This window comes from Corvus brachyrhynchos, unplaced genomic scaffold, assembly GCF_000691975.1.
Source record: "Corvus brachyrhynchos isolate BGI_N302 unplaced genomic scaffold, ASM69197v1 scaffold194, whole genome shotgun sequence".
Taxonomy (NCBI): domain Eukaryota; kingdom Metazoa; phylum Chordata; class Aves; order Passeriformes; family Corvidae; genus Corvus; species Corvus brachyrhynchos.
In genome coordinates, this window is record NW_008237890.1 from 2,038,809 (window position 1) to 2,056,689 (window position 17,881).

General features: G+C 36.4%; 1 protein-coding gene across 23 annotated transcripts in view; it reads right to left on the reverse strand.

Annotated features, from left to right (window-relative positions):
• Positions 1-17,881, reverse strand: part of PTPRD (protein tyrosine phosphatase, receptor type D) — a 1,188,396-nt gene that overhangs the window by 122,254 nt on the left and 1,048,261 nt on the right. For 16 of the 23 annotated variants that reach the window (XM_017732863.1, XM_017732840.1, XM_017732843.1 and 13 more), the window contains 7 exons: positions 17,752-17,769; positions 15,905-16,015; positions 14,518-14,529; positions 12,194-12,463; positions 10,885-11,466; positions 3,109-3,242; positions 1,693-1,837 (listed from right to left, as the gene is read on the reverse strand). In XM_017732863.1, coding sequence (XP_017588352.1) covers positions 1,693-1,837; positions 3,109-3,242; positions 10,885-11,466; positions 12,194-12,463; positions 14,518-14,529; positions 15,905-16,015; positions 17,752-17,769 — 1,272 coding nt within the window. The remainder of the gene's footprint in view (positions 1-1,692; positions 1,838-3,108; positions 3,243-10,884; positions 11,467-12,193; positions 12,464-14,517; positions 14,530-15,904; positions 16,016-17,751; positions 17,770-17,881) is intronic. The other 7 variants (XM_017732862.1, XM_017732861.1, XM_017732860.1 and 4 more) reach the window with 3 other exon arrangements.

A 17,881-nucleotide genomic window follows, 5' to 3' on the forward strand; every position in this document is an offset into this window, starting at 1 on the left:
GGAGGAAGTGGATGGGGGAACACATGAGAATTATCACATTCGAAGTTGTTTTTATAGACTAATTCAGTAATCAAGTACTCAAAACAAATGGATCCCCTTCTACCATTAACTTGCGCAGGAAGTAAAATACATGTAAAATGTCCCTTAAGGGTCTTAAAAAATGAAATAAATCCCTGCAGCATCTTTCTCTGTTACCAAGATGAAAGGCAGTAGCACATTCTGGTGATTATCACTAACAAAATCACAGAAGTTTATTACTTTAATCCATTGCACTCTGAAAATGCAAAATATTGCACTTACGTAACTAAGGGTAATTTGAAGGCTACTTTAACCAGTTTATTAAGGCATACATGTTTTTCTTAATTTCACATTTTTTGCCAAAAAAAATCAACTGGACTTTGCTACTATGTGAAGACACAAGGCTGAGAAAAACATAACATAGTCTCCAAGAAGAAATGGCATTATGCTTACATATGGAAAATGCAGCCTTGGCCCCTAGATGTTTGCTTTGTATGCAGTCTAAGCAATCTTCACCCAATATCAGATAATCAGCATTCTAAATAGTCGAAATGGCTCCCAGAATAAATAAATACCTATTTCTTAATCAAATTATTCATTCTGAATTACTAAACTGAAAAGTTGCCTTGCCACTATGTGTTATAGAAGTGTTTTTATGCTTATTCCAAGTGCCTTAGAAATGCTTCAGAAACATATTTAGCTTTGCTTAAAGGTGAGCAGCACTTTGTCTCCAGTCACACTAATTGATATTAATATATAACACTAACAAGGAAGGACTGTGTAATCACATGTCATGACTGCAAATTAAAAAGACTCATGTCAACTGAGAAACTGAATTTTCTGTTTTGAAAAATCTTACTTTAAGAACAGGCAATTTAATTTAAAACACATACAAATAGAACTGTACTAAGTCTTAAAATGACACATTGTAATGCAAACTGTCAGGAAAGCCTAACTTATGAGGCAAGAATAATGCTTCTGGACATCATTGCTGAATAGCTGATTGTTTTAGTTAAGTCTTAATTTAAATGTTTTAAGGTGTATATGTCAGTCCCCGACAATTTTTTACATCTCATTTGCTGGCAAATATGATGAGTTTCATGATACTGTTTCCATAAGTGTCCAGTGAGAAAACTGTTCTTCTCCAGGTGGAAAATGATTGAACATCATAAAAAGCCCAGATTAAGAAAATTGAACAAAATCAGAATGATGAGATACTACAGAAGAGTTGTTAAGAAATATCTGGTATAGTCTGAAATATTCAACCTGATTCACTCTACAAATTTTTGCACTTCAGGGAGATGCTGCAGAAACAACCTAGGAAGTGTGCAGACTGGGGAGGCGGAATTTTATTGGTTAAAGACTGTTATTAATGTACACCTATTGCACGATACAACATTTTAGCTTATTATAAGATAAAATTTTATTATGCCAACATTATATTGCCTCCGTAGACCCTGATTTACATAGGTTGTTTTTTGAAGCTATTTAAAAACCCCTCATATATTAAGCTGATCACAATACACCTCACATTTTAAGCATTCTTTTGCTGTATCAAGCAACATGAATACTGTATTTTGCTTTTTTCTCTGTTGCTGCCTCCCTGAGCTACTCCGCTAATCTCCTTAAGAAACACAGGCAAAGGGAATAAGTATTTCAAGGAAAGACACCTACTTGACTGCATTGTTCTTGCAGAGATTTCTGCTGTTGAAGCACCCAGGCCTTGAGGAGACCGTGCAGCTAGGCGGAACAAGTACAGGCTGTTTGGCCTCAAGCCTTGCAGGCGATACGATGTGGTAGGTTCAGTGGAAACCCGTTGCTATAGGCAGATAATAAGAGAGTGTCTTGATTAGTATTCAGAGACCCTGAATCCCATATATTGCCTATAGAAGAAATGATTTTATACTCGGTTAAAACCATAGAAAAAAACTTCAGTTCAAGAAAATAAAGCACAACAAAACCAAACTAAACAAAACGAAAACCAGAATACATTACTTTTGACAAACACACATAAAGAAACTGTTTTTTAAAGTCAACAATTTAATGGGTAAAACTCAGACCCACAAACACAGCTTGACTGAGGAACAAATAGCTATATACAAAGTATGAAAGTGTTTTAAGACAATACCACATAAGCAAAGCCTCACCTGTAGCTATCTTTTACAACAGTGATTTTATAGTGTAAGTAATCTTGGGTTTAATCTTCTAGTTAAATTTGTGTTCAAATTATTAAAACCAAATTCTTCCAGGGTAGCTTATTAAGCAGCGTCCTGCATCCTATTTGGAAGTGAAATATGAATGTGGCCCCCTTCCACAAAATAAGCTTTTGAATTCACAGTGTATGTGTGAAGCTGCCATAAACATAAGCTCAGTTGTAGTATCAGCAATGACTTGAAGATGCAGGAGAAACCAATGAGGCTGACACTTTCCTGTTGCCATCTGAGACTCCTGGCTTCTTTCTTTTCCCTGTGACACCTGGTAGTACCACATATTCCCTACCAGAGGAGCAGTTTATTCTAAAGTTATGCTACAAGCACAATAGAGGCCCACAAACTGAAAATTCTTTATGAAGTAATGGTAGAGGAAAAGTCTGTTGCAGGTTTTAGTCTTTAGAAAGAACCTCCTGTTTTCTTCTCAATTATTATTGAAAGATTGAAAATCTCAGGAATTCTTACACAATGGCACAGAGAAAAAACATTATTTAAGGCTGAAAATAGATTTCAAAGTTCAAGTGCAAGTTCAAAAAATGGCTTAATGGGTCCATAAAATGCCCCCAAACATTTTTGCTCCCAAGCCTTTACAGAGGAACAGGCTCAGAGAGACATAATCAATGTCTGAAACTGGATGGAATTTTTGTGAAGGATTCATTGCCATCTACAGCAAAATTCCACTGGCTGGTAACCACTGACAGCATTTTCTGCTGTTTACAGACTTTCAGTCTGTCACTAGGCTAACTGCTAGGCTTAATAAACCTAAATATCAAGGCATTTCTACTAAAGCAAGTTACTAACCATGAAATTTAAACCATTGCTTCATTTTATGTCCAACTTACTAAAGATCATTAAAAAGATGTGCAATCTTGCCACTTACTTCCTCCCCATGCTCCCCGTCTTTGTAAACCAGTTCATAGCTGGAAATGGTATCAGAGCGTGGAGGTGTCCAGGAAAGCAATATGCTTGTTTCAGACTCAGGTTCTGCTTTGAAGTTCAGTGGTTGACCAGGCACTAAAGAAAAAGTTGATCAGTTTGAGTTTTGAGTTTTATTTGGATACTTCAATATTTTCAAAACTTTTAATATGTTATCTGAATATGGCATGCAATATTACCTGTATCTTACTGAACTTAAATTGATTCACAGTACTATGAAATAAATTTATCTGAGCACAGAAAAAGAATAATGATACACTAAATTCATGTTAAAAATTATGAAGGACTTCAAATAAATGTTTTTGCAGTGTAAATAATGCAAACAGAACTGAAATGCAATTGGAGAGATGCCTGGTGATGAAAACCAGCAATCTAATAAACTATGTGTGAAATGGCAAATATATACATTCTATGTATCTGTGTGTGTATGAGGAAAAGCTAGTAGAACATATAATTAGCTGAAATAGCCTAGAATAAAGTGTTAAAATTATCACATGCATTTCCAGGTAGGAAATTTTTTTGCTCAGCTCATAAATAAAAGATAGTAAACACATCCTGGTCTTTAAGAAGACACCCACATACAATAGCCAGCTTGTGTAACCTGAGGAAGTTATAACCTAGTGAAGAGATATTCAGTCAATTTCTCATTAAGTGATATATTTCCAGCCTTTAATGACTGGTATTTTTAAGACTATAGTTGAATTTCTAGTGACAACACTTTCTAATTGCAAGAAGCAAAATGCAATTTTGACTCCACTAGTCAAGAACATTCCATCTTGTGTGGCAGTCACAGAAATTATCCACACTAAATGTTATCCTCATTTACTTCTTCAAATGTAATGCAAATAATAAGGTTGACTGGGAAAAGACAGCAAAACTTAACTATATCATTGGATTGTGTACAATGGTTTTGGCACCCAAGTTCTAAAACATTACTTTCAGTTAATAGTGCAGTTGATAAGGCATGAAACAGTTTTCCACAGCATTTCTAGCTGTTCAAGAGTAAAATGTGATATGCTCTCATTTTTTCAGGGGAAAAATAAAAAGTATGTACTTCTTAGCACATACTGAGAACAGGTGTGAGAAGTAGGATATGACAATAATGATGGTTTCACAAACATTTATCAGGGAAGAATTCTATTACAGCATTACAAGTATGTTTCTTTAGTACAGTAAAAGACCTAAAAACTCCAGAGAGCAAACTGTTAAAATAATTTGGTATTTTGACTTTTATCTTCCCCAGAATTCTACAGAATATCAATTTGAGTAGAACACTGCCCTCGTGTATTCTGGTACAGATTTGGTATCTAATTTTCAACAGACAGAACCGTTCTACATGAGATGCATATTCAAGCTCCTGGGTGGACATTGGAGGTCTCTACCATTGCTTTCCATTCCCTTTTTTTTTTTTTTTTTTGAATGAATGAGAGTAACAGGAGACCAATTATTTTACAGGAATAAAAAGGGATAGGACTAATTAGATGTCTTTCTAAAAGGTGTCTGATCTTTTGAGACCACTGCCTGGGTTCTGCAAAGTGCAAAGGGGAAATGATCCCAAAGCATGGAGAGCCATTACAGGAAACACCAATGAAGTATTTTTGACAGATTCTAATTTTGCAAGGAGAGGCTGCAGTGCTGGGAAGGGTTCAGCTGGGAGAAGGCGTGGCTCTCAACAGCGCTCCCAGCAGTGACAGAAGGGATGTAAGAGATGCAGCCAGGCTCTTCACAGAGTGTGGCAGAGGAGAGGCAACAGCACAAGCTGAAACATGAGAGGCTCAGGACAACCCAGAAAAGCAGCCAGGGCCCAGGGAGGTTGGACCATACCAGCCCTGGGGGGTTTTTACACCTCAAACAGTGAAGCCCTAAGAAGCTCAGTCTGACCCCAGAGCTGAGCCTGCTCTGGGCAGCGGCTGTGGCTGGACACCTCCCCAGATAATCATCCTGCCAGCCTGAATTGTCCTGTGAGGCTATCATCAGTACTTAATGTATGGATACATGAATTGTAGAACACAGCCAGGCAGTAATAGAAAAGGATCAGTCAAGTGACTCATATGAACGCTGGTACCATCTGTTATGATAAATATGGCAGCAGATGGAGAACTAAGAGTATTTCCTGTCTCTCTGCATGTTTTAAGACCCTCATTCTCCAAGCATTCCTTTTAAGAAAACCCAAACCCTTTGTCATCTTATGTCTGCAATTCTCAATCATTTTCTAAGACAAGTTGATGGCTAATTGGACTTTTCTAAATGCTGTTTGTCAAAATAATATCTTGCTTCAAAATCTAGTCTCCCCTCACATTTTTTTAACCACAGTTAGCCAACTCTGATGCTGAAAACACTCCCAGAAGAAAAATGTGACAGGGAAATCTGCATCACCCCAAACAGACATAAGAAGATGAAGAAGAAAGAAAACAAAACCAAAATAACAGAAACTAAAGACACTTTATTGCTTATAAACTCCAGTATGGAACTCAGTACTTAAGCCAAAGGAAAGTACCAGTTAAAGAAGTGGAACAATTAACTTATAAACTGTTTAGGATTTATGCCTAGAATGCACAACATCTGTTCAAAAAAATCTTCAGTGGCACGTGGGAGCTAAGCCAAGCTGAAGCTGACAGAAGCTACTGGTCTTCAGAGAGAGAAAAAACCCTAGAGAAACTGCATAGTGTATGCAAGTGGACTTTATACTCTTACTGCAGTGTTTTTAATCTCACATGTCAAATCTAACACCATGTTAGTGCTGTAAATGGGGAGCTCACTAAATGGGATGGTTTTGCATGAGCATTCTCTCAATACTGTCTTTTCTGCTTTGAGGGCAATATGCTCTACAAAAGTACATTAAAACCGCTATCTTCTGTGTTCTGTGTTTAGTGTATCTCCTCTAGTACACACAACGAAAGACTACAAAGCAATAACAAAACAAAGAACAAAGTCCACAGCTATTTTTTCCAAAACTTCACATCAAATTCTATATTTTCACTTTCCTAGTGCTCCATGTTTATTGCTGGATAACCAGGGACAAACACAGACTGCTGGACTTTGTCTTGCCTATGTGGCTCTATCTCCATCCCTGATTAAAGTGCTGGAACAGAATCACAAAATAGGACCTCAGAAGGGCACTTTAGTTCCCTGCACAGCTCCTCAGCTGGCTGAGATAACCAGAAAATTACTCCAGGACCATGCTGGGTTTGCAAGTGATAACGAAAAAAGAGGAGAGTCTCCAGGATAGAAAGTGCCCCACAACATTGTTAGGGTGAAATCCATACCTCGAGTAAAACTCAGTGAGTCCAATAAGAAATCAGCTTTGCAAAGGACAATAGATTCACCAAGAGAATTTACAATCAGTAGGGAACAAGGGACCAAGAGTTTATACTTCTGATTTCTCTGAAAGAAACATGAAACACTATGGAGGAGCTTTTACAACTGAAGAGCTACTGTGCTCCAGAGTTACAATACATGTATTTTTTGAAATAACAAGTCCTAATAGAATATAATTAAAAAGTAAAATGGCTAACATACAAAATAAAATAGGTAATATGTGCTTTACGCTCTCTCCCTGTCTCTCTGCTACAACTGAAATAACCTCTTCAAATGTCTGAAGATAGTTGAGGCTTGCAGCTTTACAGTACCAAAGAACCACAGTATTCAAAATAATTAACTACTATACATTTTAGATTTAAAAAACGCATAGCATATTATGTGAAAAGTAATCAGAAATCCATAAATTGCTTTCTTCAAATAATATCCCAAACTGACATAGTGGGAGCCCAGAGAACAAAATAAACATGTTGGTCAGTCTTAAAGATTGAGTCCACCTAGTCTTGTCTGAATGACTAGAGAATGCAGTGAAGAGATAAATTACCACTGTGTGAAGGTAAGATCCTCAGTATTGAACTCATCACTCATTAGCATTTAAATGAAGTAAAATAGAGTCTAGGACACTTAGCAAAAGTTACCTGGGCATTGAGAGTAGGGGAGTTATTCAAAAGCTGAAATAGTCCTTCCTACCTGACCAGAAATATCCCTTGCAGGAAATTTTAAAATTTAAGTCAGTTAAAAAGCTATCCTGTACTCCACCTCAGCATCAGTACATTTAAGTATCTCAAAGGTGGGTGCAACAAGGATGGTGTTAGACTCTTTTCAATGGTGCCCAGAGACTGGATGAATAGCAGGGGCCATACAGTAAATCACAAGAATTTGAACTCAGCCTGAGGAAGAACTTCTTTATATTGAGGGTGGCAGAACACTGGAACAGGCTGCCCAGGGAGTTTGTGGAGCTTCCCTCTCTGGAAACATTCAAAACCCACCTGGACATGTTCCTTTGTCACCTGCTCTGGGTGACCCTGCCTTGGCAGAGGAGTTGGACTGGATGATCTCCAGAGGTACCTTTCAACCCTAAATATTCTGTGATTCTTCCACCAGCTTTCTTGCTTTGAGCTGACTTTCTAGCTACATGCTCTCAACTCGTCTCATGTGGAAGTCCATTTCACTAAAAGCTTCACAAAGACACTAGACTAGGACTGTGGAGTTTCAGAGACATCAGGTTTCCCCATTCACCTGTTCATGAAAAAAGTTTAAATGTCACATAAAGTAGCTACCTTGCTACAACACAGAACAGTACTCTCTTGCTACCAACTCTATCTCTGAGCTCCTAATTTTTTTTTACCATAAGAACTCCAGAAACATTAATTTTGTTTAATCTAAGGCTCCATTTATATGCCCTGTGAGTCAGATACTTAACCTTCTCATTACTGTCCTTTTTTCTAGGTTCAAAATATTAGCCTTTTGTAACTGTAGTAAACCTCAGTTTTCAAATCATGGAGAATCCTTCATTTAAAACTAACAATGTGTCTTGTATTTTAGGATTTTTTTAAAGAAGCATATGCTTACAGGTACACATTCACTTCCCTGAATATTTATTCATTTTTTTCTCTCTCTCTTTCGCCAATAATCCACTATCCAATAGACCTTGTGTATCTGTCTGCTGTCTTCCTACCTAAGCTCAGAACAAAAAAAAAAAAAAACCAAAAAAACCAAAAAAAACCAAAAAAAAACCCAACAAAACAAACCAAAAAAAGGCAAGTATCACACTAAAACTTATATCAATATTTCTTTATTCTAAAATTTGGTAGGTCAATTAACCTACATAACAGACCAGTTCTGACTCCATCCTCAACAGAATCTATGAATCTATTCCTTTGGCCCAAAAATGCAGAATAAGGACTTTCTTAACTTTTGGAATTGATCTCCTTTTATTCAAAAGGCTCAGCTCCACAGCTCTTTTCTGATTATAGAATTTGTTAAAATGATGTGTTTTTATCATTTAGAAAGCACTGCTGAAAACAACTGCAATATTTTAATTAAAAATCTAAGTTTCACTACCAGCAGAGTTACATCTGACCTGCAAAGTATGAAGCCACTCATACACCCATTTCAAATGAACAATTCTGCTATACTGAGAAAATAAAAATTCTTCTGAACAGTTTTTTTAAGAACAAATTATTCATTTTTATAATCTCTCTCCAAAGATCAGAATACTCTTAAGGTAAGAAAGCTTTGAAGCATCTAAACAGAACTTGTAAGTCACAGATGTCAGCAAGATTTTGTTTTATATATGCTGCAATATCCCCAGAGTTAGGGTTAAGCTATACATATACATATTGGCAGGCTTATTTTTTTAAAAAAAAAATCATCAACCAAATGTAATCAGCATCCCATTCCTATTTTAACTCTTGTAAAATGTTTCCATTAAATTCATTTTTCCTGTTCCTAAATGGCACTTTATATTAGTTTTAGTATTTGGAATGTGTTTAATTTTAAGAGAGTTAAACTAAAACAATCATATTCAGATTTAAATTAAAGCAAATCTGGAAGAGAAGGGCAAGGAGGGCATTTTTTTCTGTGATGTTCACTGAAGAGAAACTACTGGAGAGAAAGATGGGGAAATCCTAGTTTTTAACCATACCCTGAAATAGACAACTTCACTAGACTTTCTTAGTTTTTCTCTCTTTAGTGACTGAAAACATTTGTATTCCAAGTGAAAGTATCAGTGCCTAAATATACCTCCTGTATGCCCCATTCTTTGTTTTCCTTCAATTTTTTTTAACATAGTCACAATTAAACATCGTCAAGTCAACTCCATTATGAATTTGAAATCACATATCAAGAAACCCTCCAGCACTATTAATTTCGCTGTAATTTCTTCAGATTGCAACAGTAATCGGAAACAGATGGGCACGCTTACTTCTCTGAAGTGACCTCAGAAAGTAATGTAACTTGGGCCAGTTCAGCTGAGCCTCAGAGTTCATTATTTCGATTCCTTCATCCTGCCCTGGGGAAGCCACTGTCAGACACTTGCTAATCTAGGAGGTTTACAGTTGTGGGTAAAACACAGATAAGGAGCTCACTAAACCTTCTTCTTGAAAAGCTTTATGCATATGGATTCAATCAGAAGTCAGATGCCAATATAAAAACTGGTTCTCTTTCTGAAAAAGGTTCCAAATGCCAAAATTAAACTATAGTGTATATATTTACATTTGCATGTGCATACAGACACATTTTAATCTACCACTGTAAGATCTAAAAATTTTGTAACTTCTTGGCTGAGATACTGCAAAAGGTTAACACCTAGATCTTTGTGCAACACAACACCTAGAAAGATTCAAGAACACATCAATTTCTGTCTTTATTAAATGCATATTTGGAAAATGCAAAAGTAAAAACTGGATGAAATGTAACTGTCTACAGTTACACTTTAGAGATCTGTTTTTTAAGAATTTGAGGGATGCTAAATTCTGTAACAGGAAACTTTCCTGTACTAAAAATTCAAGTACTATTATGTATTTCTAGGAAATCACTGGCCTACGGTAATACTTCATACAGCTTTCTCTAAACTGCTAGACAAAAGGAGCTTTTATTTCTTATTGCTACAATAAAACATCTTGTGCAGTGTAACTCCACTGGAGCTTCTCACTTCAGACTTTGTAAAAAGTTTTCTGCCAATTTTTTTACTGTGCTTGCTTGTCCTTTGCTAATAAAACTAATTCATGGACCTAAAACTTCTTGAACAAAACAACCTAAGTGCACACATAAACCAAGATAATAGTGACCTTGTGGTATGCATTTTGTAGGGGCAGGTTGGATTTGACTTATAAATCTAAAGTATACAAACATGCTTGCTTGAACCTACGCAAAGGTTTGTTGCATTTAATGCTCTCAGGTTTTATGTGTTCTCAGAGTCTTACCAACTAGTTGAATACACATGCAGTACACATACACTTTAAATTTCCAAAAGCAGTATTCACTAGAGTGATACAGCATAAGGGAACTACACGCCACATAAACGAACCCACCAAAACCCACAAGTAACACCTCAAAAAAAAGCTATGAACAACTACTGACAAAGATGTTTAGTGCACGTAGCATTGCCAAAGAAAAGCCATAAGATTTGGTCACCTCCAGGATGAAGGTCTCCCTGAGACTTCAGTTAAACTGCAGATAAATTTCTTGACACTGATGAAAAAAAAAGCATGAAGGGGTAATTTCCACTCTGCAAAGATAACTTGCACTGTGGAATTGAGAAAAGGTTATCTGCAAAAACTACCTGAATAAACTGGCTATCCTTGAGGGGAAGGTTTTTTTGCAACTCAAAGTCTCTCCCTGCAAAAGTCTGCATGTGTTCAATCTTTTTTCCCACAAATTTTGCTCATGGCTAGCTTACCTCCTGTTTGAGTGATGACTTGAATGTCACTAGAAAGTGGCCCATCCCCAACAGAAGTAAAAGCAAGAACCTTCACAGAGTATGTTTTCTGGGGTACAAGATTCCCAATAGTGGTAATATGGCTGTCAGCCACATTGTGCTTCATCCAACTGTTGACATGTTGAGCGGGGTCCATGGTGTAATAAACTCTGTAACCTTGTATTTGCCCATTAGGTTCCTCAGGTTCTTCCCACTGTACCAGAATGGTGGTGGAGCTCAGCATACGGGCCTGTACATTGCGTGGTGCACTTGAAGGTGCTTGCTCTGAAGTTCTTGTTGACACAGGCTCGCTGGGTGGGCCTCGCCCAATGTTATTTACAGCAACTACCCGAAATTCATACTCTGAATATGGGCTTAGGCCGGCCACGCTGTAACGTGTTGTGGCCACCCCATCAATTTCTTTATATGGCTCCTCGGAGTTTTTGGGTTTGTGTTGGATTATGTAGTAAGAAACCGGTTCAGGGTTTCCAGAATCCCAAGTCAACGTTATGCTAGTTGCTGTGCTTTCTGTCACCACAGGTGTTCCAGGAGGCTTGGGTAAGGCTAAACACAAATAACAAAAAATACAATTAGCTCTATGTAACAGCAGACACTCTTATTCTTATTAGAATATGAAGCTTACAAAGAATAACTAACAGCAAAACAAAAGCAAAACAGGAAGATGAAATGGAAAGTAGGTATGATCTGTTCAGAGCAAGCTTTTGTCAATTATGACTTCCTCCAAAATCTGTTGGAGAATCTTCAAGTTCTGTTCAATACAGTTTATTTGTCATGAATTAATGATACTGGCTTCTGTAATAAATCCATAACCATATGCAGAAAAGGAATTTTATAGAAAGACAATTCACAACTACAGTTGAATTTTCAGATATTTTTTGAACCTCTTGTTTCCAATTACTCAGTGAATATGACACTTGGATGCCTAGCAATTCTAAAAATCAAATGACTGGTTCTTAAAGGCTCCTGCTGTTGATAAATAAACACAACATTACAAGATCATTTCTTTAACTGAAATGAAGGCTGGGAGCTAGACACAGGAGAATAATGGAACATTATGACTAACTTATTTTAATAAATATTACTTATTCAATTAATGATTATGACTGCTTTCTAAACCTGTACTTTGTCTTATGCCAGTGACTGGTTGGAATATTTACCCTCTTGATTTAAGAGGGCAAATGACATTTAGACCTTTCAGTGCAATATACTTGCTTGGAATGAATGAAATAAAAGACAGAACTGTGTCCAAATAAATGTACTTGAGATATACCTTTGACAGTTATCTGCGCTATTGCTTCTATAACACCAAGGGTAGACATAGCAACGCAAGTATAGTTTGCAGACTGTCTGACATCATTAAGCTCAAGGACGTTTCTCCCTATTGGCATATCATCCTCAGGTGTCAAATCTTCTGCTCCTAGCATCCATTTCACATATGGCATTGGTGACCCCACCGCAACACAGGTGATATTTACACTCCCGCCAGGCATGATCTCATGATTTGTGGGGGGGATAGAGAACCTCGGTGGGACCCGTCGAACTGGAACAAAACACAAAGAAAAGGTAATAACATATACAAAAAAGGAAACTGAGTCTTGCATAAGGACAGCATGCAGTGTACAGACACAATTTACTATTTACTATTTTAGTGTTTATTCTGGTCTGCCAGAAAATATATATAAGAGAAATGAGAGACTAAACAAGAATTTTGTCTGCACACAATGTGAATTATTCTATATTTATTTGAGGATATTATTAGGCACATTCATACAAAGGCTGATTCAGACCTACTAGGGCCCCACATGTAACTAACTACATACTAACAATACACAAACACCATGCAAAAGATATACACGCACACGTGCACGCACACACACAGGCGCACATATATATATGCATTTTTTTATGCCCATACATATATATATATATGCACAGGAGAAAACTGGAAGGTCAACAGCATGCTTGAGTTGATCACCAACTTCAATGCTGTGTGCTTCCAGTTGATGTGAATAAATGTGCTAGGCCACATTGTCACATCACAGTCCTGGAACACACTGCCTAGAGTAAATTGAAAGTGCAATTTCACTTGCTTTCAGACTCAAAGTAGATGCAGCCTCAAGACCTCACACTAACACTGAAACAAACATAGAAAAATACTTAATTGCACACAGATACAAATATATATATACACATATGTATACACATATACAAATATATATAAATATACATATACGTATATATATATATGGAGAGAGACAGACAGAGAGAGGGAGAGACAGAGTCACAGAAAGAAACTAGGCAAAGCCAGTACAAAGTACTGGATCTGATCATGCAAGCAAGCAAATGACAGAAACAGGAGAGAATCATGCTTAGGGAAATGTCTGAGTAAAAACTGCAGAGAGAAAACACAAAAAGAAAACATTGGGTGAGGAAATGAAACTTGAAAGCAATGGGAATAGGATAGGCTGACAGATACAGGAGTTTCAGAGGAGCATAGAGTTTGAGGGAGAAGGAACTTAGATTAAATTTAGGTGGTTAAAAAGCAATTGCTAGGAAGGGCCACTGGGGAAATAGCAGAATATTTAACATTCAGGATTCCACTATGCTCACAGTTAAGGGAAAACAAAATAAGGATTAATAATATTAGACATTTCTGTATTGATAGCAAGGGGTGGCAACCTTAAACACACAGCAGTACATTCCACTAACAGAGTAGTTAATATTTAAGCAAACACAACACCGAGAAAATTACCAGGCAATAACAGATCAGTGTTCCTGCTTCAAATATTCTCAGTGGTGTGCACATGTGTGTAGGAGGTGGAAGCGATAGAGGTAGCTGAGAGAGGTAGGTTTGTATTTAGGCCTTTCACTGGATGGTGTACTCGAAACTGTATTTATTTGGCCTTAATAGAGGCTAATCATTAAACAGAGTTTTAATTCAGCAAAAAATTAGAAGTAAAATGAGACTATGAGTGAGTTTAAAAACAACAAAAAAAATCAGGAAACTATATTAATCTGAAACCTTTCCACTGGGTTTGATTAAATTTCCATGATCTTCTATGGATTCAGGAGGGACTTAACTGCAATGGCCTCATGAGTGAATGACAGGCAGAAGGGGAACAAGCAGAGAGCAAAACAATCCATAAACGGCCAGTTCACAGAGGCCACACAAAGCAAACAGCAAGCAATGAGCAACTTCTTGTGTTGAACAAAATCCTTATAGACAAAGGAGAGTTTAGTCTTCATGCGTGGGCTATTTAGAAAAGCAACTACTGAAACCATTCCTTGAAAAGCAGGCATCAGTATAAACAAGAAATTAAAAGGGAAGAAAAAGCAGGAACACTGACCAAGTTTAGTAGACGTTAGTATTAAAAGTTAAAGAGATAGCCATGCATCCAGGTTCATTCTCTCTTATCATGCACAACAGTTAGATACCAGCACTCATCAAAAGCCATGACCAGGGCATTCTCTGCTTAAACATAACATTAACTTAAAAAATGCCACAATGTAGCTACATTCATTTCATTTGTATTCTTTTTTATTGGTTTAATTAATAGTTTTGTAAGGTGGGTAAAAAGTAAAAAACACACCAACCTTCTCGCAGCTCTGAGGGATGTAGGGGGTTTGATGCAGAACACAATGAAATGAGGAAAGGAGAAAAACAAGGGAAACACAGAGAGAGTAAAAAGGCCGTATCAAGGCTTTCAACTGCTACTTGAACATCTCTACTTGCTCTAATTAAACCTTCCTACCTCATCTTGAAAAGTTAGCATTTTCCACAGCTACAACGGAAACAATAGCTAGCATAATTTTGAAATTTTCCTTTGGATATAAAGGTATACATGCCTCATGCAGTACAGGAAAGTCAGTATGTTGGAGGAGAAGAGAAAGAAAATAAAAGATCAAATAACTTTCTATGGATGTCATAACTATGAAAGGTTTTCCTTTCTTTTCTTTTTTAACTAGACAAAAGAGTAACACCATATGAAAACATACCAGGTTGATAGAAAAATCAGCTCTAAAAAAATTTCAAAATCAAGCTAGGCATTTTTTGTAAGGTCATCCATCCTACAGTAAGATTTACAGCTGTTTATGTTTTCATTCCTGTTTCCCCCACCCATCCCCTTTTACTGTAGACACACACACACACATATATATACACACATATGTATGTATGTATGTAATAGGCTTCATTTTACAGAAATCTACATCAATCAGACATAGGAAATACTGCCTGAAACAAAGCCCTTCATTCTAGTTGAACTAAAAAAATATTTCAGTAGGCTAATAACCATTTTTAATGCTGTATAGAAGAATAAAATGGTTTTATTATTAGTCATACCTGTCATACACAGAGATATTTTCTTAAAGTAATACAGCCAATTGACCACTATCTTTCTAAAGGACTACACTTCACTCACAAGTCTTACACTAAATATATATATATATATATATATACACACACACATACATCTGTATTAAGAAGAAAGAGAAAATAAGAAAATACAGTTGTGCTCTGCATACAAAATGTTATAAAGTTAGAAGCCTTTCCTTTGCAGTTAGACAGCAGAGGTCAGGTAGGCATACACCTCAATGCCTTGGGGTTACACTCAGCTGATTAGTGGCACACAGAGCAGTCACTTCAGGAGTTTGAAAAGAAAAGAAAAGCAAAACAAAACAAAACCAATAAAAGAAAATAAATGCAAAGCACAATTTAACTTAATGCAGGAAAAAATAGAAGTTAAAATGTAAAAATATAAATATACTTACAAACCTTAACCCACAGGATACACTGGACTCAAGAGTGCTTTAAAAGAACAAAATAAACCCCAAGCCTTTTCTCTACAGTTTAAAATTCATTTTACAATTGACACGTTTACCATGGCATTTTGATTATTACAGTGGTAACTGTATAGATCCTGAGAGTATCTTAGCCCTGAACCTGCACGAACAGTGGATGCCAGGGTTATGTCATTCCTACCTCTGACATATAGATTGGCAGGGGCAGAATAGCGTGTACCCGCACTGTTGGTTGCAACACACTCATATTTGCCTTGGTCAGATTCTTCACTCAGTTCAATTTGGAGAGCACCTGTATGAATATAAAATACATTGCCAAAGAGAGGGTCAGAGAAGGCTTTTTTATATCCATAACAATACACCTCTCAACAATATGAAAAGCTTGTATGCGAAGGTCCACTCAACGTCGATTCATTTTCTTGCTAAGGTGCACAGACAGAAAATGATGCAATGAAAAAAACAGAGATTATTTTTTTCACATCATCAGTGCTAGCACAGGAAAACAATTAGCATTTGGCAAAAAAAAAAATAAAACCCTCTCTAAACAATACTCTTTCCTAAACCATTAAATGAAGATGGGTGAGACTGCTTCAAGGAAGAATGGCTTTTGAATAAAACAGTAGAGATTAAGTAGTTGGGTCATTATAATTTTTTAAATTTTTATTTCATTGTTTCAATCTAGTAACAAAAGTAGCACAAAAGGTGGTACTCGTAAAAAAGCAGGACAGACTTCAAGAAATCTTCTGCGGAAGAAAGCCAAAAATGCGCAGCAAGAACAAAAAGGCTGCTTGAAGTGAAAAAAAAGAAATTGTATTAGTCATTTACAATTATCAAAATATTATTTTAAAGAAATAAAGCTCCTTTAAGACATGCAGATTGATAAGAAAAGAAAGACAGTTTTCCACAACTTACAATCTTAAAGTACGTTTGCTGAAAAACAAAGAGCATTTGAATTAGAAGACAAAAAAGTTCAAAAGCATGGTCTGCGCCAACAAGGAAGAACCAACCAACCACTGCTGAGGACCGCAGAAGGGCCCCCCCGAGACACCCAACAAAATCCACAAGTGGGATTAGCAGTGTGGTGTCACAAAACCCAAGAAAAATACAAAACAAGAATACAAAAGAAGTGAACAGTTTTGCTAGAGTATCAAAAACCAACAATACCATACCACCAAGAATAATGAGTCAGTAACCTTTCATTTCCAAAGCCTGTAGATTAGAAGATCCAAAAATCCAGAGGTAAGAGAATTCCAAGAAAAAGAAAACTACAACAACGACCCCAAAAAAAAAAAAAAAAAAGGCAAAACCACAATAAAGGGAAAAAAACATTTCTGTAATTCTTTTAGGGGGAATACATAATTTTCAATTTTATGAAGTTAAAGAAAAAAAAGGATTGAAGAAGAACAAAAACAAAAACCTTTTATGAAAGATAAGACAAAAAGAAGATAGTCCATGTTGTCTTCTGCATGTCTGCTACTGTTCTCCAGACCATCTTGGCTTTGGTCCAGGACAAGAACAGCTAAGGAAGAAAAAAAATGATCTTTTTTTGCTCCAGTTGGACAAAAAAAAAAAAGAGGAAGGAAAAAAAAGAAGAAAAAAAAAAGAAGAAAAAGAAAAAAGAAGAAAAAGAAGAAGAAGAAAAAGGAGAAGAAGAAGAAGAAAAATAAAAAAGAGGGACAAATGGTACGCTGTGACTGGGCTATGGCCAGGAGACCTGGATATGCTTTCTTTGAAGCATATCACAATTTTTTTTTTTTTTTTTTTTTAAATGAACAAACGAAAAGGGAAAAGGAAAAGGCAATGTGAAGAAAGAAAGGTCACAACATGAGAGTCACTGATCATAACCAAACAGGACAAAGGAAAAATAAAATCAGATGATGGACATTTCTGTGGGTTTTTGTTTTGTTTTGTTTTTTCCTTAAGGAAAACAAAACAAAACAAAACCAAAAACAGGACAAAGATGAGAGGGATGAAAAGACAGAAAGAATGAGTAAGATCATTCTGTGAACGTTAGTTCAGCACTCTTACCTCTTATTGGTGTACCACCTGGGTGGATAATATGAATGCAAATAAGATTAGAAAGAAGAAGCATTAGTACGAGAAGAAGGAGGCTAGGGCTTTGGAAGAAGAATCAAATTAGATTTACAGAATTAAATAA